Here is a 26,083-nt window from a genome sequence, read left to right as displayed (position 1 = left end):
TTAACTCTCTCTCTCTCATGCACTGCTTCCTCCCATATATTACCATGTTGTTCTCTTTGATCTAAGCAGGGAAACCTCCCTTTTCCTCTTCTGATGCTCAATGGTGTATTTGCCCTTGGTGGCATTAGCCCTGGAAGCTGAGGCTCCCCCACCCCGTCATCTGGGAAGGAGCCAGACGTTCCTATTTGCCCCATTTGTCTGAAGTGTCCTCTTTCGCACTAAGATTTGTGTAAATGCTGGTGGATTTGTGTCTTGGAGTTTTGAACATTTATACTTACGGCCCTTCTAAATTAATCTGTGCATTACGTCACACTCGGATGGCCCGGAGGGGCCAAGTGCAGGCTCGGACTCCCCGTGTTCAGCCGTCAGCAGTTCTGGTATCTGTCCCTCCGGATGGTAGCTTGGCACAGTGCGACAGTAGTAGTTGTTACTAAAGACTGAAAGTCAACAACGGCTATTTATACTTCTTACTTCACTTATAGTAGGAAGGCATACCTCATCAGGTTTGGCGTTTCCATCAAAAATTTTTAAAATTCGTGAAAATTACTGGACTTATGCTTTGTATAGGCTAAAGACATATGATCGCTTCCATTTATAGATGTACCATGTTCTTTATTCATAGGCGTAACTGCTACAGTGCATGCAGAAATAGGTGTTCATGTAATTAAACAATCTTAGAACTAGATCTGAATGGAAAAAGCTTTCTTTACCCTGAAACTGGGGGAAGAAAGTTGATTTAGAAATAACCCTAAATAGAAAAGTTAGTTTTGGTCAGTTTTTCCTCTAACTTCTTAATATTTTTAAGCTGTAATTATTCTAAGCAGCCTAAATTTCAAAGTAGATGGAAAACCAGTTTTTGGTGTTGTGAAAGCCTTGTTTCAGCAACTTTGGGGTTTTTTTGAGACCTTCATTGAAATTGTCCCTTCCTGCAAGTAATCTGGTTTTGATGAATCAAGCATCTTTCTAAATAGCTCTTATTTAAGAAGGCATGCTGTTCATGCTATTTGTTTACTAGGGGGTCTGAATTTAGATTTTATAATTCTTTAAGTGAAGCACTTCTGAATTTGATTGACTTTTCAGTTGGGAATGTTCTGTCAACACTTGTGCGGCCTCTTAAACAAGCCAAGAGGCAAAGAGCTACTTAATCACGTATGAGCATGGTGACAACCATGGAAGACATGAGCGTTGTAACTTGCGAGTTGCTGCCCTGTGTCGGATTTGTAGTAACTGGCAATTGGCATGTCAAATAACCAGCTACTGATCAGCATTGGAGAGGGTGGAAGGAGATGCGGCATAGCATTGGCTGAAACAAATTGACAGCTTACTGCCAGGAGGAAAAGTTATGGGAGGTCTCTTCCCTAGACCCCATGCAATCCTCTCCTCTATTGTACGAAATCACATCAAATCGTGCAGTAAGTCTCTTCCATTTGCTAACTTAGGCAAAAGCTGTATTTGTTTCTGCTAGCTTTTAACTTGGATGCAAGTAAGGTATGCTGAATCTGATTACTAACTCTTATTATATTAATGTTTACAAAGTGTTAAAATTTCAGGGGCATCTTTACTTGAAGTATATTATTTTTTATTTTATGACAGTATTTCCTGCAGCTAGCTACTGAAAAGGAAATGTTCTACTATTTGATTTGGATGCTTGTCCTGCTCTCCAGCAGCTCTGCAACAGGTAGGATGGAAAGTTTCTTGATTATTTGTGTGTGTCGTTAAGAAAGTTTTCTAAAAGATGACCTTTTCTAAAAGACATTTCCAAGATTTATGAAAATGGAAAAATGTATTTAAAAAATAAAAGTTAGTTAGCCATTGGCTAAGTACTCTACAGTATAGCATGACAAATGCATTTGATGTTCTTGATCTCTTTTTGTGGAATGTTAACTGTGATCACTATAGTCTGGGTTTGTTTTCTTTCGTGTATTTTAAAACTTATCTGTGTAACTATTTCCCTGTTGCACAGGGTGTAGCAGGGGGAAATCTGCCTCTGAAAATCATATCATAGTTGAATTCCTATTGGGTTGTTGAGACTGGTAAATTTGGAGATCTCCTGACAGAACAAATTAAGATTTACGTAACATGAACATTTAAAGAGCAGTTAATGTCTAAAGTCATGATACTAGTTTAAGTCAAATATTGTTGAGTATTATTTATTCAGAGATTAATGGAAAGGCTATCAATTTTTTCACATTATTCCTAACTTTAAGTCAGCAATGTCTGAAGATCAGTTTTTAAAGCAGCAGTTCCACAGTCAGTTTAAGCGCCCTCCCACCCCACAGCTGCTCAAGTTGGAGGAAGAAGAAAAAATAGTAGTTATGCACTCCCTGTGCTTCTGGAGCTCCCTCTGCTCCCATAGGAACAAACGCTGGTATGGCCAGTTGTGAAGCGGTTATGAAACTGATTTGGATGAAAACTAAATGTTTTCTGCCAGGTGTTTAATTTTCATCAGTACTAGTTTTTGTGGTGCACTACACAGATACTTGTTCTGGCAAAGGAAGGGGATAACGCTGGAGTGAGTGAATGATCAGGCATTAAAAGTGCTACTTTTGACAACAGCATCAATTTAAACTGATTAAACCAAATAGTATAGGTTGGTTAGAATAGGAAATCCCAGTTTGGAATAATGCAGTTTGGAATGACGACTTTGTGACAGTGACTGACACTTCACATAAATTTTATTTTCTCTCAGACTTAAAATACACCAGTAATGTGTTATATAATGGCACTTGTGCTCTAAGTTGTTTTGGGATTACATGGAAGAGGTGCCCGTGTATGTACAAACTGGAATGGTACGTGATGAGCAGTGCAGTTGAATGCTTACAGTTTATACGCAGGCATCTCTGTGTAGTGGTATTTAGAGCAACCAGTAGTATGACTTTGATACAAAAGAAAATAAACATAATTCATCTAGCATGGTTAATGTGCACCAAAAGAGAGAATTATCAGAAAACAAGGAAGAAAAAATTTCTTTGCAGGAATATAGGAATGAAAGGGAACTATAAAACTTGTTTTCTGTTGTCATTTAAGTTATTAATGTAGTTTGGCACCAAGGAATAAGTATCAGTAAAAAAACAAAACAACTAGCTCCTTGCAGGAGACCAGTGAGTGATTCTTGCACTGTTTGACAACTCTGCTAATCTCATTCATTCAGCCTGCTTCGCTACTTTCCTTTTATGTGTGTTTTATATGAATTTTGTATACAATGCCTGCACTGTGTTTGAGAATATAAATTCTATGAAGGTAAAAGTATTAATAAGATGTTGAAATATATTACAAAAACTTATAAATTTTAAAACTTAGCAATTTGTATTTTCTGGTAATACTCATTAGTCATGTTACCATCCAAGTCACATACACTCTGAAATGTGTTGAAAAAAACCTGTTCTTATGTATGAAAAGACAAAAAAAAAGTCCTTTCTTCATGTTCAGCTATTAAAAAACATTTTGTTAAAAATTTTTCCATTATTTCTGAGAAGTTACAGAAACATCATTCTTATACAGTATCTATGTTAGTACAGTAATAAACGTGAAATACACTATTGTGATCAGCAATTTCAGATTCCAGTGACTGAGCATTTTATTTGAACTACATTTGAAAAACCTCACATTGTGCATAAAATATGCTTAGAAGAACAAATGGGTTATATAAATATTATTTGAAGATTTCTATCTCCCAGTGGCAGCACTCAAGCTGTCACACCTGTGTATTTTCACTAGACAACAAATACCTTGCAAATACCTCCAGAAGTCCCGATTTTAGGTGGGAGATTGGCCCATTCTGGATGATCACTGTCAACATTTTTCTGGTGTAGGCGATGCTTTCATTGCGTTGGGCCCAACACACTGGAAGCAAACCTCCTGAAGCCTCTTCTTTGAGAGCATCTGATGACTTCTGATCTTTCATTGCTTAAATGATCTCTAGGCATACTTGTTGATAACAAAGTTATCATTTTTCTACAGGTATTTTAAAAGAAAGTAGGTTGAGATATCTTTTGATTTTGTTTTTAGATGAAAACTCTGTCAGAGATGCTGACATTTTCCCTTCATCTCCTGAAATTGAAAGAGGATCCACCCTGAAACTATTTTGTGTACTTGGAAAACACTACATGCCTCACAGAAATGCAAGCCACATCATCTGGAAATTGAATCATGAACTGATTGCTCAGGAAAACTATAATGTTGTCAACGAGACTGTATCTAGCGTAACCATCCATAATTTCACTTACAACAAAGCACATGTGAAATGTTTCATTAAGTATCTAGGCAAAGAACAACTTTTGGTTCACACTGAAGTTAAATCTGGCTGTAAGTAGAAATATAGGACAATGAAATTTAATATTTTTGAGTAACTTATTGTAAAAATTTGATTTTTAAAAATATTTTTTTTAGCTTGTGGCATTTTTAAGACACCAGAATTCAGGTATCTCCTTTTTTATCTGAAATAAAGCATGAAATTGCTGCCATCTCTTTACTGGTGCCAGTCCATAACCTCTCTGATGCTGACTTTTGGTCAGCTGAAGTCGGAGGGTGTTTCTTGTTGAGTTCAGTGAGTACTGGATCTGTCTCTTTGATTAAGTCTCTTTGTGAGGCTAGCAAACTTTAGCTTCCTCTAGGGACAATTTCCCCACTGATCCTATGTTTCATAGAAATTATAACTACAGTCGCGGCTGAAGAAGGTGACAAGATTAATATATACATAAAATTTCTCTAATTCATTGTACAGATTAAGTCCAGATTATATTAATATATGTTTTGGGTCTCTGCTCCAGTAAAGGAGCAATAAATGCAAGGAAATACATCCCTGGAATAAAGAAGAGCAGAAAGAATTGCCTGTTCCCAGTGTTCAGTATGCCATAAATTTATCGATAAAAGGGAGGTCTTTTGAAGTTTTGGAAGAGAGAAGGATTATTTTGGAGAGAAAGCTTCTTCAACCAGATTATTTCACTGAGAACAGTTTTCTTTTCAACTGCAGTTTCTTCTGAGTGAAGAAGTCTGATAAGATATATTTGAGGGTGTTATATATTATGGATGATTTTAGACTATAGAGATTGCAGAGGATAAGTTCCCTTTCTACTGTCTTGGTCATAAGATAAAGAATCTGGAATTAGTGGTCTCTTCAGAGTCTTATAGATGTGTTTCCCAGGAAGTAGTCTTCTGCGCTCTAAGACAGTGCAGGCTCCTCAGATCAGTGGTGTTACAGGGTGTGTGATCAGACATTCTGGGAAGGAACAAAAAAGAGTCTGATCTTTCAGAGAATGCCCTCTTTTCCTGGACTTTTGTGATGTTTTGTTTTTTCCTCTTACTGGCATTTAGCTACTGTCACTTTGCAATAGCTATACTTAGAGGTTCAGGCCAGTGCATTTATTGGCTTGATATGAAGTTGTTATTGGGATAACGTAAAAGTACCTTTAGGTCCACTTAACTAAGTATTTCTGAGAAGTAATTGGAGCAAATCTTCTTTCTCTCTCCCCAGGAAAGAAATAGTGGTTTTGGTTTTGTGAAGAGTTTTGAGGGCAATAAGAAATAATAAAAAGAAGTTCTGTGCAAGCCATTTACTGAAGTTTGCTATAATCTGCCTTTTGACTGGCATAATTGGTCTTTATTAAAGTTGCTTATTTTTACCAGAATTAATTTTTTCTTTATGTAATTGTAGTTCCGCCGGACACACCAGGAAATATTTCCTGCATTTATTACTTCAATGTTGAACTTGCTTGTAGCTGGACTTCAGGAAGACAAACGAATCTTACAACAAACTATACTCTTTATAGAAAAATGTAAGTATGGAATGTATCGGAACTGGGGTATTGGGGTAAGACTGTTAGCTCCCTTCCCTCATATCCTGGCTTCTGTGTGAGCAAAACCTGGAAGCACCACAGAGTTTAGAGTCAAGGGCAGTCCTCAGTCGGTTAAGTTCAATTTTGGGTTGGTAATGATTGAAAGAAGTTTCAATCTGATACCTTTTTAGTACTCTTTATGAAAGAAGTGAGTGTTTTCAAGCTAATGTTCAATAGACAAATATTTATATCAAAAGTAACATTCTGTTGTACCCTTGAAATATCATTACTAATGAAATCAAAAGCTCAGTGAACCTAGGTGCAGATATAATCTTTTAGGTTTTTCTGCTGCCAAGTCAGAATGGAGGTGCTTTGTTGGAGTGTTACCTGGAAACTTGCTCTGTTGCTATCTGTCCCTATCTAGTATGGGAATTTAAAAAAGATCACTTCCTCCTCTAATGATTTTGAACTGATAATTGTTTAAAACAAAGGCTCTTTTATGCTGCATGGTCATACCAAATATGATTGCTTGTACTAATGTGTTGCACATAGGGATATTGTTGAATGTATACATTTTTTTACTTTGAAATGCAATATTCAAGTTACTTTACTTATTAGAAGCATATTATGCATTATATATTGTACTCTAAAGCAGAACCATTGCAAGCCAAAGCCTTAATCTGTATTGTTTGTGTAAATGTTTAAAAATTTATGTAATTTGCATGTGCAGGCACCAAAATATATTTGGTATTTAGCTGCATCTTGCAAGGGGCTAGCCATGTTCTGTCAAAAGGCCAATAAACAGGGGTCACAGAAGGTTACCCTTAGCATGCAAAATATGAACAAATTTTCTTCTGTAATGATAAACTTACTATTTCAAGGGAACTGCTTTTTTAGCCCCCCAAAAAAGGCAGAAATGTGTTCTATCTGTGTGTTCTTTCAGAAAATCTGTCAGATTTCTGTCTCTTGTAATAGTTTGGCACTGGCACAATTTGGCTCTTCTTTTTTTCCATTTTTAAGATACATGAAAGTGTCAACATGTAGCTCTACCATGTGGGATGTGTTTCCGTGTTCATGAACTGGTTATGTTTTTTCTTTTTGCTATATCTTTTTACATACCTACATACATAGATATATATTAATTGCATGTAGGACCTCCTTTTTAAATACATAATCTGATTTCACTGCTCTGAGATTTTAATTTTAAAAAATAAGCCATAGATCCCCTGTTGAGACATTTGTACCCATTCGTGTTTCTTGGAAGTTGTCTCACTAATTGCAGTTAGGACTAACTGACTCTGTGCAGGATATTTATATGTATTATTTACCAGTTTTAGATACGGTACAATGGATCTGTAGGAGCAGTTCATTTTGGGAACAGTATTTGTTTTCACAAAAATGTCATCAAAGGAGATGTTTATTGGTTAAAATGTCTTGAAACCCCCAAAACAGATAACTACTAATTAAACCCTAACCTAACAATCAAATAAATTTATTCAAAGAAAATCCTCTGATTTCTAACTCTTCCTTTTATTTTCCTTTATTTTTTGTAGGATGAGAGAACAAGGTGTGACTATTCCAAATATGGTTGGCTCCAGCTGCCAAAGCAAAACTGAGTCATGTTCATTTTATTACCCAAATACCCCATATAGCAGTTCTTTTTGTTTTCAGGTGAAAGCTGAAAATGTTTTGGGTGAAGCATCATCAGATTGTGTTCCTATAGCTTTGGAAAAAATAGGTAATTAAAAAAAAGTTAACTGAGGATAAAACACACTACATGTTGACCTGATTGTACTCTACCTAGTTCCCCCCGCCTCCCTCCAGTACAGCATTTGTACGTTTTGAGGATGCTGAAATAAATTGTGTGATCAAAGGTTTTTTTTATTTGGAAGAAAATTACAGAAACAATTTTTTTCAATATAATAGTTTTGAAATTATTTTTTTTTGAAATGGGGTTTAGCTTTGAAATGCCATCTAATTTTAATTGTTAGTTAAAATTACTGTCTCTCTGAAATTGAGCTTATTTAGAATTGAACAAACTATTTCATCCTTCTCAATTTTTATTTCATCAAAATTTGGATGCTTTCAGTTTAGGCAAAATTATACTTCTATATATCTAAGTGAAGGAAGTCTCTTATTACATTATAATTGATTGCATTTCCATATACTATTCTTTGAACTGATTGGAACAGGCAGCAATTTTGAGAAAATTGTTCTTACTAAGGTCTTACAGATAAGTGATTAAAAATGATAGTGGGTCATATTCATAATATGGAGCATCCAACTACAACAATATTTTAGCTAATGTCTGAAGTAGCTGTTGTAAACTTAGGGGGGTTTTTTATTAACCAGTAAAGACCATGTGCTAAAACTCTATCAGACTAAGGGGTGCCTTGGACTGTACTTGCATATTTTTGAGTGATAGTGGACATCAGTGCAGAATCTGGCTGTAAATGAACAGATGATACTGTAGCTTCTCCGGATCTGTCCATCATTTACTCTGCTATTTTACTTTCTGGTTAGAAATGTAAAACAAATCACCTGTCCTGCAGTCCCTGGGACTGATATTTTAATCTATCTCTTCTCCCTCTGTGCTGTGTTGCATTTTCCTCTGTTGATTGTGGTGTAGTTTACCAAGGTTATGATCTGAGTAGGAAAAGGTCGACATAGTTATTCTTCCCTACATAATGCACAGCTCTGTAGTACTGTCTTTTTCAATGCACGTGATAGGTTGTGGAATTTTATTTGATTTGCTGGCTCATGTGAAATGTTGATGCTCAGGCTCAAAGTAGGATGAGTCCAAGCTAGAAAGCTTTCCTTGAACCATACTGTGTGGAACATATGTAACTGCATAACAGTAGTATTGTGCTTCTGCTTGGACCCCATATGTTAGATCCAGCTACTCAGTGTTTTACAGATATCTATGGTACAGCACCGCTACATAATCATGCAGGGTAGAATTTTGGTTATGGTAAAGAATTTTAAAGAAGAGTCCGTTATCTGACACTTGGTGCGAACAAGAAGCAAAGACAACCCCTTTAGTTGAGTCTTTTTGCTGCAGCACTCTAACAGTTCTTCAGCCTTATGCTCCTTTACTCCTTGCATTCAAGCCTGTTAAGTATCCCAGCTCCAACTTGTTCTTTTTCTTGCTGATTTCCCTGAGAAGAGACTTTGGTAGTATTCTTCAAGACCTATATGGATGAAAGAAATGTGCACATCTGTTTGAGTTTGTTAGCATTAACTTAGTTGTGTGTAGTGTCTCTTATAAATAACTTCCCATATGTAGATTTAGTTTCTATAAAATGCACCATTATGTGTATGATAAAAGATACATTATATGGATAGTATATTCCTTCTTGGAATCTGTATAGGCCAAGTAATTCTAAACTTTCATATAAAGCTTTCTTTTTCATGTTAATACTCTTCTTTCTCCATTCTAGAGAAATTTAAATTTCCGCCTGAAATACTTTCAGTAAAAAAAATTGCTGGTGTAAAGCAGTTGCTCGCAGTAACCTGGAAAAAACCTGAGAAGATTATACCTTCTCAAGACTTAAACTGCCGGGTTCGATACAGGAACTTGTATTCGAACTCTTCGGTAAGCTGCACAGTTTCTTTTTCCTAATGTTAGCTTGTTTGTGACTAACTTTCTTAATGTTATAAAATGCTAACGAGAAAAAGGAAAGAAGTAATTGGAACTAATGATAAAATCCAGTTATTTTAGTGGATGGTAATTAGGTATATACGATCTTACGATTATTGTTTCATTGTCTAGGATGAATTGATCACTTCCTTTTGGTCCATGTCTATTTTGGTACATACCATACTTACGAACATTTCTGTAAAAGCTTCAGGGCTCACCTGTTACACAGAGAATCAGTCAAAATACTTGAATTTTCATGTTACGTTGTGGTGATGAAAACAGTATTGACTCTCAACCACAATAGTTATAAGAATAATTGTACACTAATTTTCAATGAATTAAAGTATTAATTTTGTAATATAGAAAATAAGGGAAGTTATTCTTCCTGAGTCTTCCTGACACTTAAAGTGCCTACTAGAAACATAATGTTGTTTAGTCTTTTGCTGCTTTAGTTCCATCTAAATGGTCTATTCTGATGCTTCTCACTATGGAAGCAATTTCGTTTGCAGTCTTATTGTTTCCTCTTCCAAACTTAAGAATGAGTCAGGTGGTTTGGCTTTTTCTAAGCTCATTAAGCTTAAATGTCATTCTTCACCTCAGTATTTTGCACATTAAACTTTTAATTCTGGGAGAGAAGAAAAATTCATCATGGTAACTGGTCGTATTCAGGATTTTGAAGAAGTTCCTGCTTCTAAAACTGTTTCTAATTAGCTTCCTTTTCATGTTCTCATGGCTCAGTTTCTTTACTGTAGATATAAGACATTTGTTGTTGGATTCAAGATTTAATATCCTCGATGACCTGATGGGCAGGATGGCTTTAGTCTGCCCTGGATATCAGAGACTGAACTCATAGTTATTTAAAAGATCACTTCAAGATGTCCCTCCCTTTGGAGTCAAGACACCGTTGTCCTTGTGATGCTTACGTGCATATGGGATCCTTCTTGAACATTGAAAATGTTCGCGTTTTTTGCCAAGTCACAGCATTATCTTGTTTTGTCTGTTTTGTTACCACTTGCATAAGAAATCACCTGTCTACTTTTTCATTATCAAATTACACAATTTACAACCATCTTCCTCAGGATTTCTGCTTTTTTTTCCCACAGACCTCCTAGAGAAAAACTATTAACAAGGGTCAGGAAGGACACAGTTTCAGTGAGTTTAGTTCTGTAGGAGATTGGGCAAGCATAGTTCGTAGTTTTATCCTTTGCCAAGCCAATGGCAATGGCCAAAGACAACAGCCTCAAATAATCATCTTGATATAGGAGCTGTTTTTCTGTCTCTGAGCACAGATATGCAAAACCTGTTTGAGCAAATGACTGTTTTCCTGACCTTTTAAGACTGTTTGTCAAAAGAATCTAAATAGTTTGTGGACTGTGAAAACTGGATTACCTGTTTTTCTACTTGCATATACTTAGTTTCTAATTATAATTAAATATTGTTTACAGCCTTTTGTCAAGTAACTTAAAGATACACACTGTCTGTGCAATTCCATGTCAAGTTCTGCAGGAAATTGATGTCAGGTCTAAAGCCCCTTTTATTATAGGTTGGCTACTTACCAGTGTTTTAGTTCCCAAAATTCATCCTCATAGGTCCATTTTTCTATTTTTGACAGCGAGTTTCTTGAGATCAGAATGGACTAAAATTTTCAGAGGTTGAGGGCTATTTCATTAGGCAGTGCAGTTCCCATACCGCTTTTTAAAGGAGCGGTATGTCTAAAGGCTGTCTGCTTATCGCACTGTTAGTCTGGTGCGCTTTTCAGTGGAAGGCTCAGTTGGTAAGACCAGTGCTCCATCACAGGTGTGTGGTTCTGTTGTGCGCCAGCATTACGCTACTGCTCGAATTTTGCTCCCAAGAATGGAATCTCCCTTGTTCTAAGAATTACCTTTGACATTGGAGAGTTTAGCTAGCTTAAATTTTATTTTAGCATGTATCTTTTCAGTTTTTTGAAATGTGCAGGGGAAGAGAGGGTGGGTAATTGAGTAATTTTTGCAGTTTGGACAAGACACTAGTGTTGGTGTAGGGATTATGCCAGCCTTTCTGTGTATGAACACTTAATCTTTCTAGTTCCTATTGTTTGTATTGGCATCAACCTTGCTACGTTTCATGTCTTCTTTCACCTTTTGTTTTGGAACGACCATCTAGTTTCTGACTTTCCATCAGAGATTTTTTTTGAATGGATGATGTTTTAAGATGAGGACATTACTTCATCATTGCTCTTTGAGGAAGGTACTGCATTAGTTATTTCCTCATACTCTTGTCTTCCTTCACAGCTGAAAGAATACATACTCCAGGATTTTTTTTGTAGTACCAGAACTTCCTATATTTTCCTTGATCTGTACATCTTAATTGTAAGTTGATGAACCTTGGGGTTGCCTACAGCCACATTGTTACATGGCTAAGAGCTACAATACCCTGTATCTCAGGAAAAAACAGAAGTACCTCCTGGTTCACAAGCTGCAGGTGATCGCTGCTTGCCAAGGCATGCCACTGCTGTGATATGGAGCTGTATCCAGGGCAATATGATGATACCGCCTTTAGCAATACCCATTTGCTTCCCAACCCTTGGAATTACAGTTATCCAGCACCTTCTGCACCAGCTCACCTGCTCTCGAACTGCTTGTGAGCAGCACGCGGTTCAAACCACAGGTCAGTCAGCCCTGACCTAGTTCAGGCTCAAGTTTCTCAAAGCTGAGAGTTTTAAAGGAAGAAAGAGGATGGTATACGGGAAAAATGAAATACAGAACAAGCAGTTTCAAGTTTCAGAGAAGTGAGATGGGAAACATGAAAGGTGTATCCTTTGAAGTTGTTGAATGGTTTTTTTTGTTTTTTTTGTTTTTTTTGTTTTTACATTAAGTCAACTATCTACTGCATCTTCTTTTTACAGTGATTTTTGTTCATATATTTACTTGTAGGAAACTGTTCCTGTCACCCTGACTTCTGGAGAGAAAATAGCATCACTTAATCTCACAGGTCTGTGGGATTCCACAGAGTATGCAGTTGCCATTCAGTGTATCAGTGTTGAATCAAAATTCTGGAGTGAATGGAGTAGAGAGAAAATGGCAAGCACAGAAGAGAAAGGTAGACTAAAAATTTACAGTGTATTTTTCTTTGGATATACTTTGGGATTTTAGGATTTAATAACAGAAAACACTTTATTTTCGGCATATTATCAGTCTATTGAATTTAGAGTTTTCTTTTTAAAAAAATACACATTTGCTCTCGGTTTAAATATAGAAGAGGGAAAACTGAAAGGAAGGAAAGAGCAATGAGTGGAGGAGAATTTGAAGGAAATTTAAATACAAAAAAATGTAGGGCTAAGGAAAAAGGATGAATAGAAAGGAATACAGGAAAAAATGAGAATGTAGATGGAGAATAAACACATGCTAAATAGTATTGTAGCAAAAGTGCGTGAGGCTAGTATGTGTAGTAAAATTTAAGTAGAGAAATTAAATTGCCAGTTAAAAAAAAAAAACGAGACTAGGAAATCTCCTCTAGAACTTAACAAAATAAAGCAGAAGGAAATGTCATCTTTTTCCTGTTATTTCTATACTAGATAAAGTTCGCAGGTTTAGAGGAAAATCTTTAATGTCTAGAATACTAAAACATTCAAAGAGTAAATGACTAGAACATTGATAATTTGAAAATATTAGGTAAATCAAACATTGCTTATAAAGCACATATATACATATACACACAAATATATATCTGTATATGTGTTGAAACTGTTTCTCAACTCCTCTTTCTAGTAGTTTATCTCAAAATGAACCAAGATATTAGTCTGCTACATATTCTAGAATCAACAAGTTAAGATTATTTTATACAGTGCTGTCAATGTATAGCACATAGCACATTAATGTAAGAAGATAGTGTCTTCGCCCTTAGAATTTAATAATCTAAAATGTCTGTGGTAAAAAATGGCAATCAGGAAAGAGATGGAATAAATGGTTTTTGAGTATAACACGGTGTCTAAAATCTGAGCAAAAGAAAAGTGAAGGACAGGAAAGTTTTGAGAAGGACAAGGAAGCTACAAGGGAAATGGTTAAAGGGAAAAGAGCACCACATCACAAATACAAGGAAAGACTTGTAAATTGCTCTCAGACTGTATTTTTGAAGCCTTTTGTTTTTACCATACTACCCTATCTTTGTAATATTAAAGAAATTTCAAGGGCTTTTTTGTCTTTAAATAGCTCCCTCAGAAAAAGTGGATTTGTGGAGGGTAATTGAATCTTCATGCTCAGCTGGAAATAGATCTGTACATCTTATGTGGAAGGTATATATACTTTTTGTGATTTGATGGTCACAGTGGTATCTTGCAGTAGATGTTGCATTTGAAAATTTGTGTTGTAGGACATAAAAGCAAGTCTGAAACATTTAGGTCTTGCCGTCACCAAAAAAGGACATCACTGAACTAAAGGAAAAATGAAAAGTTTTTTGTTGGCTGAGCAGTAGATGAGTACAGCTTAGTAACCAGTGTGGAAGGGGCAGGTCTAAGTGTGTCCAGAAAAAAAAAAATCTGGAAAAATCTGATTGAAAATCCTTACAACTGCTCTTAAGTAATACAGTTTACCAAAGCTGTGTTTTAACTCTCTTCAGTTTTCTAGCAGCGTAACCATAGGCTTTTTGTGTTTCAAATCTCACTATTTGACTTTTAAACTTCTCCTTTAATGGAATTGTTGCAGCTCACTGTTCTGAAGATGTGACTGAAGGAGAGTACTTTGCTTTTATAAATATACTGTAATCATACTGGTTTGACCTGGACATTTATGTACTGAAATTACTGAAAAAGACGTCTGGTCTTATGTTGAAGTTATATCTTAAGTAACTAATGCAGAAGTGTAACTTCTGAAGAAATTTCCTGGTCTCTTCAGGAAGTGTTATGTTAGATCACTTGTTATTTTATTAGAAGTTTTTAAGAGGTTTTTACTCTCTTGTGATAAAATTATTCTTAGAGCACAATGTAGCACTAAAAAGTATTCAAGATGTAGCATCAGTGACACGATGGAAGTAAAAACATGCTTTCTAATTGTTTACAGAACTGCTATTATGAAGTAGTGAGATGTTCTGTTGAATCTATATTGAGTAGCAAAGTGATGAGCTTATTGTGAATTAGAGTATGTTTGCATTCAAAAACCCAAACATTCTCCTCCCTCTCTCAATTATCTTCATAGTTGTGTAGTTTTTTATTAGAGATAAAATGTCTGAATACAGTAATATACTTTTGACTATATAAATGACACTGTGAAACACTTATTACTGAATATATTTTTTTAAATAGCTATTAAATCACTTTCCACCACCTGGGAGAATTCTAGGCTACAGAATACAGTATTTTCCAGAAAACAATGCTTCTCTTAAGATGATGAACATCACTACTAATAAGAAAATTACTTTACTTTTAAATGATGAGGCGTATATAATATCTGTTATTGCCTATAATTCTGCTGGAGATTCTCCTGAAGCTACTTTGAGGATTCCATCTACTGATGAAAAAAGTAAGATTTCTGAATATTGCGATATATTTTTCTCATTATGTCAAATGATCTTTTTGACATTTGCTGAAGTGCAGTCGTAGTGGAAGCAAAATTCTGCTATGGATTTTTTTTGTCTTAGATCTATAAATACGAGAGGCTGTACAGAAACGTGTAGTCCATTACTGTTCTGGCAGTGGGGAAACATCAAGTCTCTCTGCTTTATTTAATCCATTCAAAGTTGCGGAGACTAAACTGAATAGCATGCTTCACAACGGAAAAGAAATTAAAGTTACTGGTATAATGTTATCTTTCTGGTTGTCATATTTTGTTATCGGATATGGTACTTCCTTTATAGACGATTACTGTTGGGACCCTTGCTTTAGCACATGAGAGAGCTAACAATGTTATTAGGATTTCTATTATTTATTTATATATTTTAATCTTGGACCTCCCAGATATAGTCCCAACCAATTCTGTTTCACCTATCTACCAACTCATGAAATTTGTTACCACAGGATATTTTTACAGTGTGTTAATCAATGTCACATAAACAAAGATGTGTTTAACAGAAGTCCTTAAGATGTATTAACGGCAGCTGAGAGAAACATTTTTTCTGTTCTCATATGTGTTCCCGAAATATACCCAGTTCTGCCCACTGTCAGGGACAGGAAGCTGGTCTCCCGTAGCACATTAGTTGTATTCTTTGGCTCTTAGTTTAATTCTGGTATCTCTGTTAAACTTGTATTGCAACAGTCTGCTGCCTAGCCACACTCCAGAAGGGAGGTTACGTTTGACACACTGAATCACTTCTACATGAGCTTTTTCATGGAAAAAAAAGTGCAAGTGGCCCTCTGGGATTGCTCAGTCACATTCCAATCTGATCAGAAAATTAGATACGTAGACATGACCGCATCTTGTCCTGGAGGTTGCAGACTACCTCTCTATCCCCCCTCTATCCCACAGTAAGAGTCTTCCCGTCTCTTTCCATATTGTGACTTTTTTTTTTTTTCCTACACTAATCTTTTTTTCCAGTGCTTTGCCAGGTTGAGTTTTAACTCAGGCTTACAGTACCTCTGTTCTGCAGCTTGACAGTTCCCTTTTGCTTAACTGTCTCTGAACTTGCTGGTCTGATTTACTGATTTTGTATTTCTTTCTGAAGTTCCAGTCAAATTTTCTGTATCTACACTATTTGCAACCAGCAAAGTGTAAAGTGCATCATGAGAGAGAGACTTATCTTTGATTCTGTATGTGTAAATCTCCTTGTGTATTATCTCATTAATTTTTCCCTGTCCTTCCCCTCCCCTACCCCTTTTTTGGTTGCAAGTTTGACCACATAAACGTTCATGTACATATAAATGAAGCAGTGTTTTACAATCTCCACTTTTTTATCTTGGCAGATTCTTATGCGCTTCTCATGAAACAATCTGTTTGCTATCACTGAATTGTTTTCTTACTGCAGTTTTTACTCGGATTAAATTTGTAACGTTTTCTGTTAAATTTTTAGCTGCTCAGATTATTGAGGCAGCGAGGACCTTTACAGCAAATGAAGAAGTGGTTGTGGAATGGATGGCCTCCAGATCAGAAGTAACCAGATATGTTGTTGAGTGGTATGAGGACCTGGAGATGGATCCTTTTTGTAGATCATGGCTATATATATCAAATTCTACAAACTGGAGAACTAACAAGAGTACGTTAATTTACCCATTACAGCTGTGACAATGTACAGATGTGCATGTATTTATATGTAGACTGGAAAGCAGAAACAACAATGAAGCCACAAGAAGCTGATTTTGAAAATAAAGTTAGCATTATTTCTCTACTTTTGGTCAGATTGATCAGTTTCATACTTAACGTATGTGTTTAATAGAGTAAAGGGGATTAAGATACCTAACTTCTACTGGCTTCTAGATAAAGCTAACAGGAATTGGGCATCTCCTTTATATGGCCTTTCAGATCCCCTTTGATCCTGATCCAGAACACCATACTGTAAATTGTATCTATTATGCACATAAAACATAATAAAATTGACATTTGAAAGATGCATAAATTTAATATTAAAGGATTTGAACTCTTGCAGCTTTTCTTACAACATTTTAAAAACAACAGTATTAAGTGTTTTATTGAAATCTGTGTGTAATTTAATAGCAATTTTAACTGCCTCAAATTTTCACATACCATGCAAGATGGTATTTGTTCCCATATAAGATTAGGCAACAGATTTCATGTTCAAGCACTTATGTGGCTTGATTTTTCTGACATGAAATTTCAAGTAGGGAGGCCTGACAGATGCATGCTATTTTAGCAGAGAGATCTAGAACCAAAAAACTGAATGCAAAGATGGGAAAGAACATGCGTCTTCATGTGTGTTAGAACATGAAATCTTAAAGAGAATTTCAGGGGAAATGTTCATTTGAAATAAATAAATGGAGTAATTGGTCAATTTGACATGTTAAATATCTTAGTAAGATTTGTATATATGACCGAAAGTGTTTCTCAGATGTTTGAGTAGCCATAAGATGCATGGGCAAATAGGTGAGGATCTGCTCATCTTTTTCTTTGAGGCTTACTTTAATTGCAAAATTTTCTAAATAGTAATGATTTGGCTATGTGCACGTAGTTGCCACAAAAAAATCTAATTTTACAACAGTGTGTAGAGGTCAAGAAGTATGTACAAAGGGAAAACTGTGAATGTTAATATCAATGTGAATATCCCTTGCGTGTTGTCTTTAGATAATAAAATAGAAATGCATCTTTTTCTTTAAACATCTGGCTATTTATTTTACGAACATAGGAACAATGGTTAAAATGTTTAATATACATAAGAAAGTGAATTTTGGATTATTTCTTGTTTGGTTCTCCATTGGTGAAATTAAATTTATTAAATTTGAAGATCACTCATGTTCATGTAAGGATCTTTCTGAATCGCACATCAAGGAAATAAATTTCAGTCTTCAGGAAACAAGTACTCTGCATTTGCTATAGTGAAAAGGAGCATATGGTTTGTTCATGGCGACAGTCTAGCTTGCCTATGAAATTCGTTTTATAGGCTTAGACAACACTTCTTTGAGTAGTGTTTCTGTTGCAGTAAAACAAAAATCTGCTTGAAATAATGTTTTGAAATAAGATGGATAAGTCTGGAGTCTTATTCTGAAAATTGCTCTGTGCTATTCCAGCAAGTTGCTGTGAGGAATAAAATGCTATTTATAGACACTCATTTAAAATTCCTTGCTGCTAAGCATGATGGGGACAGATCTTTGTTTACCCTGAACATAAGTTGGACTTGATGTTTCAAGGTGACTTACAGTTGCTCAGGCCTGTTTCCAGCGTTTCTTTGTGGAATTTTGGAGCAACACGTGGACCATCATTATCTGTGCTGAACTGTAATACGTGTAAGGAATGGAAAAGCAGCCAAGAGCTGACATAGTGCAGGGGTCTGTCTATAGCAGCCGAACAAGCTGCAGACCTTGAGGAAGGAAAGGCTTAGGAAACCCTTCACACTGGCTTCACCCCGCTGGATGTGAGGACGCAGATGTGGCCTTCCTGAGCTGAAGAGTTCCTTGTAAGCAGGGAGGAGTGCACTCCTGAAGTGCTGGGCTGCCAGATCATTCAGAGTTTGAAATATCATTTCCAGAACTATGTCTTGAAATACATAAAATTCCAGTGCAGAGATTTTGTTTGTAGAATTGTACTTTTGAGTCAAGTTGGTTAGAAGTAGATCTGCAGTTTGCATAACTGGAACCTCAACATGAGGTTAAGAATCAGAGCTCCCTTGTGCCTTTTAAACTGTTTCTATGATTCACGTAAACTCTCCTCTGCAGAGGTAAAAAAAAAAAACTAAAGATGATGTTATAATCAAAGATATCCACTGATGTATCACTGGATACTGGATTTTTGAAAATAAAAACTGTCTCCAAAACTTCACACTGTGAGAGATGAGTAGGTAGCTTCCTGCATAGAAGCTACATAAGGTTGAAGTATAATTACTTATTTGAAGTATTTCTAGTGAAAAATGAGTCAGAATCCAAGCACTCTTAGGAATACTATCAAATAGTTCATTGTGTTAAACGTAGTAATGAACATTTAAGATAAATATATACTGTTTATTAAAAAGCTGAAGAAAATACAAGTATGGAGCAGAACATATTTAGAATTCCATCTCCAGCTAGCAAGAAATTGCAGGATTTTTTTTTTTACTTTTGTTGTATGAATTTTATGCAGAAATTAAGTAAATATCTTTTTTTTCTTTACAGAAACCTTTAAACCATTTATATGCTATAACATCTCAGTGTATCCTCTCTATGGAAATAAAGTAGGAGCTCCATATTCCATGCAAACTTATGTTCAAGAAAAAAGTACGTATTTACAACTATTAATGCTGTGAAAGCTGCGTTGTGGATCTGTTAAGGTGCATAATCTTTGAGCAACTTGGTACTCACATTACTGAAGGAGAGAGAGATGATTTAAATAACGCAGGAGCCAGGCTTCCTGATTTCTGTTCATAAACCAACTCTATGGTATTTTTTAGTAAAGAAAACACACGTCTTGATACAAGTACAGTGTTGTTTGAATCTACTCGTTTGTAAAGTTTGCATACTGTTTATAAAGCATTTGTTATGGATGTTGGCACAAACTTATAATTTTTTTAAACTGATAATCTCTTAAACTTTGCATCTATGTTTAGATATATAATTAGATTTGATTTTAGTGATTTAGATATAATGACTGAGTTAGTTGTGCCATATTTGTTACTAATACATGAGGAAATCTGCTCACAGAGTAAAATGGAAATGCTTGCTTTTCTTAAATTTTATAATACAAGAGAATATGTGCAATCCTGCATCTTAAAAATCGTAAAAAGCCCATGGAGCTTTGAGTTGGACAGAAACTGTGGATGAAAATGTTTTTTGCAAGGAGGGAAGGGTTCATTATTTGTAGAAATGTAATGTCAATTCACTGACTTTATACAGCTAGCTGTAAGACTCTAGTTCACAAATAAGCTTAAGATTTCAGGTAAAAATTTTAATTTGTGTGTGCATATATGTATAGGTCTGTGCAGCATTAAACAGCGTGAATTACTAGGAGATGGTAATGGCGTATACAGTGAGTAATTATTTTTACAAGCATAGCTAGAACTTGCTTTTAAATGCTTTCCTGCTAATAGAGACCTGTGAGAGTATTAAAAGATATTTTACCTCTCAACTTCTCTGTGATGTTTTGAGGATAGAGACTTTTAGTTATCTGAAGGTCCTCAAATGCAGTTACCAAAATAGAAGCTGGGAGGTGCTACCAGAAGTAATCACGTTAGAGAGGGTGAGGAAAGTTAGGGACTCTATTGGAGCACTGTTAAGACATACAATCACAGCAGCTAATGCTACTGGTATGTGCAAAGTAATGCAGATGGATAAAATTGTGACACTTAGACTTGCTTGTTTTTTTTTTTCTGATTTATAATACTTCTGTGTAGAACCATCAGAAGGACCTGTGGCTGACACAGGCATTCCAGGCAAAAATGAAATTACAATTAAATGGAAGGAAATTTCAAAGGATAAACGAAATGGCTTTATCAGTAACTATACAATATTTTATAAACCTGAAGGTGGAAAAGAATTGAGTAAGTATACATCAAACCTCAAAGCTTTCAACAGCATTGTGACAATCTGTTATCTGAAGATAATTATTTTTATAGCTTTTAGCATACCTTGTTGTTATATGCCAGAAATGTCTATCTGAAAGTACTGGTACTAAAATTCCATAATCTTTATGCAAGCAAATGTCTTTAAGATTTAACTTAAATGATAGGAGCCTTCTAGTGAGTGTTCTAATTTTTAATACCGCCTGTATATTCTTGCTCAGTTTCTTTGACTGTTCGGGATTTATTTTGTACAGCAGTGCTTGCTCTTAGTGAATTTTCTTTGCTATTAGCGTTGTACTACCTGTGGTAGGGCAGCAGTGACTGTGATCCACATCATCCTTTCTGCTTCTGTAACTGAGGGGAATGCAAAGCTAGTGGCTCTCCAAGATTCAGGCATTAAATTTAGGAAGTGTATGATGGCACTGTCATTTTTTTTCCCTTTTCCAGATGCGGGTAGAGGCTAGTATATGAGGCTTTTTGCAGCTTGTTTTCTGTTAATGGTAAAAGAACAATTATGCAGGATTGTGACAAATTGGACAATGTTACTGGTCACACACTTGATCTCCCTTTTTTCCATAAGTACTAGTCTCCGTCCATCTCCACATCTCTTCTCTCTTCTCTCATGACATGCTTCTGAACCCAATAGGAAGAATCATGGCAGAGACAGACAGCGGGGTTAAAGTGGAGCTAAAATATATTGGAAAGACATGGATTCTGTGTAATTTCGTAAATGATGAAGCTCTTGAGGGTTTAGTGAGTTTATAAGTTCTGTGCGTGTCCTTGGAAGAATGCTTCTCCCAAGTCCTTGGCTTCTGGAACAGAATAGTGGAAATTTTCTGGTGAAGATGTTTTTACAGTCAGTTTTATAAGAAAAACAAAATAAAAAATGATATCTAAGAAGATAAAATCTGCCAAGAAATTGCTTCTTTGGACATAGTTTTTTAGATTCATCTGATCAAATATGCTTATTGTTCTGACCTTAGTATTGCTTTCTTGCTCTGGAGGCTGGTGGCATAATTTTTCTAGCATGTTTTTATTTTTCTGCCTTTGGAATGACATCCGCACAAAGTCTTGGTATAATCCTCTATTCAGAACTTTCATAGCATAAATCTCAGCAGAATCCTTTATGCGAAGTGTTTCTGTGACCTAACTTTGTTCTTCCTGTATAATTTATAAAAAATACTTTGTATCACTCAACACTTCAGAAATCGTTTTCTACTTCTTTGTTTTATACATCACAGTTAGCAGACACCTAACATAATCTTAATTTTTTTTGAAGATCTGAAAATAGTAAAGCTTATCGTATCTTCAGCTGCTTCTGGACACCCAGCTCAGAGCCAGGGCTTGGTGATTAGTGAATTGAAAAGAGGAAACTCTGACAATTTCAGTCAGATTCTGTCCTCTGTGTACACTCATTCTTGCCATGTTAGTTGCCAAGTGACTTGATACCGGCTGCTTTGTGCAAGGTCATCCGCAAGGCACGCAGCCTCAGCCGGTGCAAAATGCTGTCTCCATTTTACTTAGCAAAGCTGCTCATACACAACAGATTGTGCCCGTTTTAGGGCTTCAGATTAGTTTCCAGAGGAAATTAGTTTTTAGTAGTAACTCAGGGGAGTTGGTTCTAAATGGAAAAGTCCTACTGTACTGATGTTTTTTTGAGGATTCTCTCATATCACATCTTTTTAATAAGAATACAACTTTGAGTTTGTGCCAAGGTGGCTTCATTGATGACCTTTTAACTCTATAGCTTAGCCTTTCCTGCCTTGATTTAAGGGAAACTGAATTTGTTTAATCTCAGGGTATACTGCTGCACACCTATTTCCTGAGTGTTTCTTGACTGAATGAGTTAAATAATGGCATAAGTTGTTTTTGGCTTCATGCAGTAGAAAATGTTTTAGTGACTTTATAACATGAACGTGTTTTTAATATTCTTTGTAGATATAGAATATTATATGCCTTGCTTAAAATAATTTAAAAAGTAGAACATGTCATACTAATTCCAGTAACAGAGAAGGTATTTGAAACACTGCGTTCTATTCAGAGAAGCATTTGGAAACTTGGGGGGCGGGAGGGCATGTTGCTTTGAGGTAGCTTCCTCTGACTTTATTGGGGTGATGTCCAAGTGTTTGATACGTTGCATCCTTTTGGATATTTGGTGTCTGACTGCACGTACTTAGAAATACAGTTCAATTTCAGGACACGCAGAAGCATAAACTTTGCCAACTATTTTAAGATCTTAATTTCTGACCTTAGGTCCCACAGCTTGAGGGTATAAAGTTCTCAAAACACTCTTTTTAAGGGTAAAATATATTTTGTGAGATTGTTTTGCCTATCTTAAATCTTGATGAATTTAAAAAATACATGATGGCTTATTTTCTGCCCTCAACTGTTAGGTAGCTTTGATAAAACATTGCTTGATAATTTAAGTGTTTTATCTTAAAGGATTGTTAGCATTGGTTTGTATTTCAAATTGTCTGTAAAGCACCCTGTCAGCTATCAGTGTAAGATAAGATTTTTGACAAACACTTTGTGTGTTTGTTTACATCAATCTTCTCCTAAAAAGATGAAACGGTGAACCCTGATGTTCTGCAATACAGACTGAAGTCCTTACAAGCGAATACCCAATATACAGTTCATATCATGGCAACCAATGAAGCTGGCGGAACCATGGGAGAACCAAAAACCTTCAAGACTTTGAAATTCAGTAAGTAATATTCAAAGTTACTTATTACTATTTTTAAAATAGGTTTTGGGGGTAAGAAACAGGATATTTTTATTTAAGCATTTTTTAGACTGTAAATTCATCTGGTAGTTTGCTACTCAAATGCAAGGTAAATTATGCTAGGCTGAGGGCTGGTCTCTGCTATCAGTACCTAGCTGTGGCAGGTGGTGGAAAGCCAGCTCAGAAATCTGAATGCTACTTCAGTCATTAAGTTTTAAATATACATACACTATAGTTACTCTATTTCCTGCTTTGAATTTCCTATTTATTTTATAATAATGGGGAGAAGTGGCTCTATACAGTAGTTTTAGGTGATACTGAAACATCAGCTGCCTAAAGAGGTGGTAGACTTTTCATCCTTGGTGATATTTAAAGCTTGGCTCAGTATGACCCTGAGCCATCTGATCTAATTATAAAGCTGTCCAAGATGACCTCCGGATGTCTCTCTGAATCTGAATTACTGTGTGATTGTATTAAATAAAGTAAATTCAAAAAAACAGTATACCTTTTCCTGTTCCATCATAGACTGCTTTTCTGGATTGGCAGCTGTGACTTGTTGGATGCAAAATACTCTTTAGATACCTGTCATACAATGAGTACCATACAGCATCCTGAGTAATTTTGGTTAGTTTGGGCAGAGCTTTTTAAAATTGTGCTAATTAGGTGACTTAGATGTTTAAAACTAACTTTGTAATAGAATACATGAGGAAATGATAAACATCTGTTTTTTTGTTTTGTTTTTTTCTTTGAAGATGAAGACGACATTATTTTCATTGCTGTACTAGTTGGATTAAGTATGTTGGTTTTGTTAGTCCTTTGGATAACATGTATTCTTAAAAAGCATGTGTGAGTACATTTTATACATTCTATTACCAGTACATCTTAACTTGTAAAAGGCAGATTTTTTTTAAATGCTTGTGCTGGGTTTTGAACCAACGTCAGATTAAGAAAACGTGGCAATTTGAGTAAGAAATGACTAAGTATACAGATTAGCATATAAGTGCTGTTACAAGTTATAGTCCAAAAATTAATATTTATTTTAGAAAGTGCAGTAAATCAGAATAAAGAAGTAAATGATATGTAAATCCATTTCTCCTATGGCAGTTTAGCAACTGAATTGTCTGAGGATAGGTACAACTGATGGGATATTGTGATTGAACTTGCTGTTTACAGAAAATGTTTCATGCCAATTGCAATTCCATGGTCTATCAAGTCGGGGACACACAGCCAAAAATAAAGCTGTCCATACGGTCTTAATACGTCTGCTAGTATATCACTAGAATACATTTCACAAAACTTTTATTGGTTACCTTAGCTACATTAATACTACTTTCATGTCATCTGTGTACACTACTGTGTGCTGTAAAGCAGTCAAACAGAAACTAGAAATTTCATCGTATGAAAGAATTTTGCTTGTTCGATGGGTATGGATCCGTATCCACATATGATCCCTAATCCTTTTATCTACTGTCTCAAATGACCCTTGCCAGCAAGCTGCTTCCTCAGAACATGGGAATGTTAAAACATCCTAAAGACGGTCTTGACAATTTTTAAGGCTACAAAATATACTTTTCTCTAGCATGAAAAGTGATTGGGTTGTTTGGTTGCAGCTTAGTAATACACCTGTTTAATCTTTACTGTTTTGGAGGGGTTGTTCTAAGCTATTAAAACCAAGATTTTTATTATGTGAAGCAGCAGGTAATGTTGGTGTAGTATGTGTTATTTCCACCTCCTTTATATCTTCATCTGTGTTGCATACTCTGATTTCTCACAATAGTAAGAAATTGCTTCAGTCCTGGAGGGTACTTTGAGATGTAGCTGTGTCTTCATATTCTGGTCTGGATCAAACTGCAAAGTGATTCAGCAGTCTGTCAAGCTATGGCCTGGTTTGCATACACTTAAGCGTATATCTAATCTGAGCAGGAGATTTTGTTACCTGTTCAATGCTCCATCAGAGTTACAAGATACAGCTTCAATTCACATGATTTATCTGCTGCTGAAATAAGAGCTCAGTGTAGCTCTAGTTTTCTATAATGGTAGTGCCACTTTCCTTAAAGCAAAGCTTACTTGAGGTGGCTCTTCACTGAAGAACTGTCCTGAAACATGATCGCAACAGTTTTCATATACGGCATTATTTTAACATAGTATTACTTCATCTTGTGCTTTTCTAGGCTAAACAGTTACAATTATGAGTTAATACTTAACTGCAAGCCTTTAAATCAGAAAGTCAATTTCAGTGTATCAGCAATTTTTCTCCAATTTTTCTTTAGTCCCAAAATTTTACTTGTTGAGATCTTTTTTTTTTTACAAAAGACACAGGGGGGCGGGAAATAATTTTATTGGAAAAGATAATATTAATGTAGGAAAGACTTTCTTTGTAAAAGTTTGGTATTTTATCAGTATTCAGACTTTTTTGACATTTAATCTATTTCTTTCATCAGTTGACTACACTTCCTTTCTCAATTACAGGTTGAAAAAAGTTTGTTGGCCTGACGTACCTAATCCTGCAGAGAGCATTGCAGTAGAATGGCCTCTTGATGCATCTATGGTAATAATCTCAATTTTGTTTATTAAAGGTGGGATCAAACAGGGGGAAATGCCTCTCTGACAGTTGTTCTATGACTAAATCAAAAAGTATTGAATTTATAACACTAAAATGAAAGAAAAAATATCCTTAGTTTTATTTCAAACTAGTAGAAAAAGATGTGTGTTTATAAACCATGTTCCTTTAATTCTTGTATGATAAGTATAAATAATGCTTTGAAGTTAGTGGTTGATGGGCATGACTCATTAAATACAATGAAGTATAATTTCTCAGGGTGTTGAGTCTATTGATTCAGATTG

General features: G+C 35.6%; 1 protein-coding gene across 3 annotated transcripts in view; it reads left to right on the top strand.

Moving 5' to 3' along the window:
* LOC135324167 (interleukin-31 receptor subunit alpha-like) overlaps positions 1–26,083 on the top strand; it is a 41,992-nt gene that overhangs the window by 5,607 nt on the left and 10,302 nt on the right. For all 3 annotated transcript variants that reach the window (XM_064499832.1, XM_064499833.1, XM_064499831.1), the window contains 14 exons: positions 1,594–1,678; positions 4,009–4,305; positions 5,654–5,774; positions 7,328–7,512; positions 9,215–9,369; positions 12,327–12,492; positions 13,602–13,684; positions 14,690–14,906; positions 16,390–16,572; positions 19,136–19,237; positions 20,350–20,496; positions 23,081–23,221; positions 23,992–24,085; positions 25,709–25,787. In XM_064499832.1, coding sequence (XP_064355902.1) covers positions 1,624–1,678; positions 4,009–4,305; positions 5,654–5,774; positions 7,328–7,512; positions 9,215–9,369; positions 12,327–12,492; positions 13,602–13,684; positions 14,690–14,906; positions 16,390–16,572; positions 19,136–19,237; positions 20,350–20,496; positions 23,081–23,221; positions 23,992–24,085; positions 25,709–25,787 — 2,025 coding nt within the window. In that variant the 5' untranslated portion in view covers positions 1,594–1,623. The remainder of the gene's footprint in view (positions 1–1,593; positions 1,679–4,008; positions 4,306–5,653; positions 5,775–7,327; positions 7,513–9,214; positions 9,370–12,326; positions 12,493–13,601; positions 13,685–14,689; positions 14,907–16,389; positions 16,573–19,135; positions 19,238–20,349; positions 20,497–23,080; positions 23,222–23,991; positions 24,086–25,708; positions 25,788–26,083) is intronic.

Source organism: Dromaius novaehollandiae, chromosome W (assembly GCF_036370855.1).
Source record: "Dromaius novaehollandiae isolate bDroNov1 chromosome W, bDroNov1.hap1, whole genome shotgun sequence".
Lineage (NCBI taxonomy): Eukaryota > Metazoa > Chordata > Aves > Casuariiformes > Dromaiidae > Dromaius > Dromaius novaehollandiae.
The sequence above is the reverse complement of the archived record's forward strand: the minus strand, read 5'-3'. Positions and strand labels throughout refer to the sequence as shown.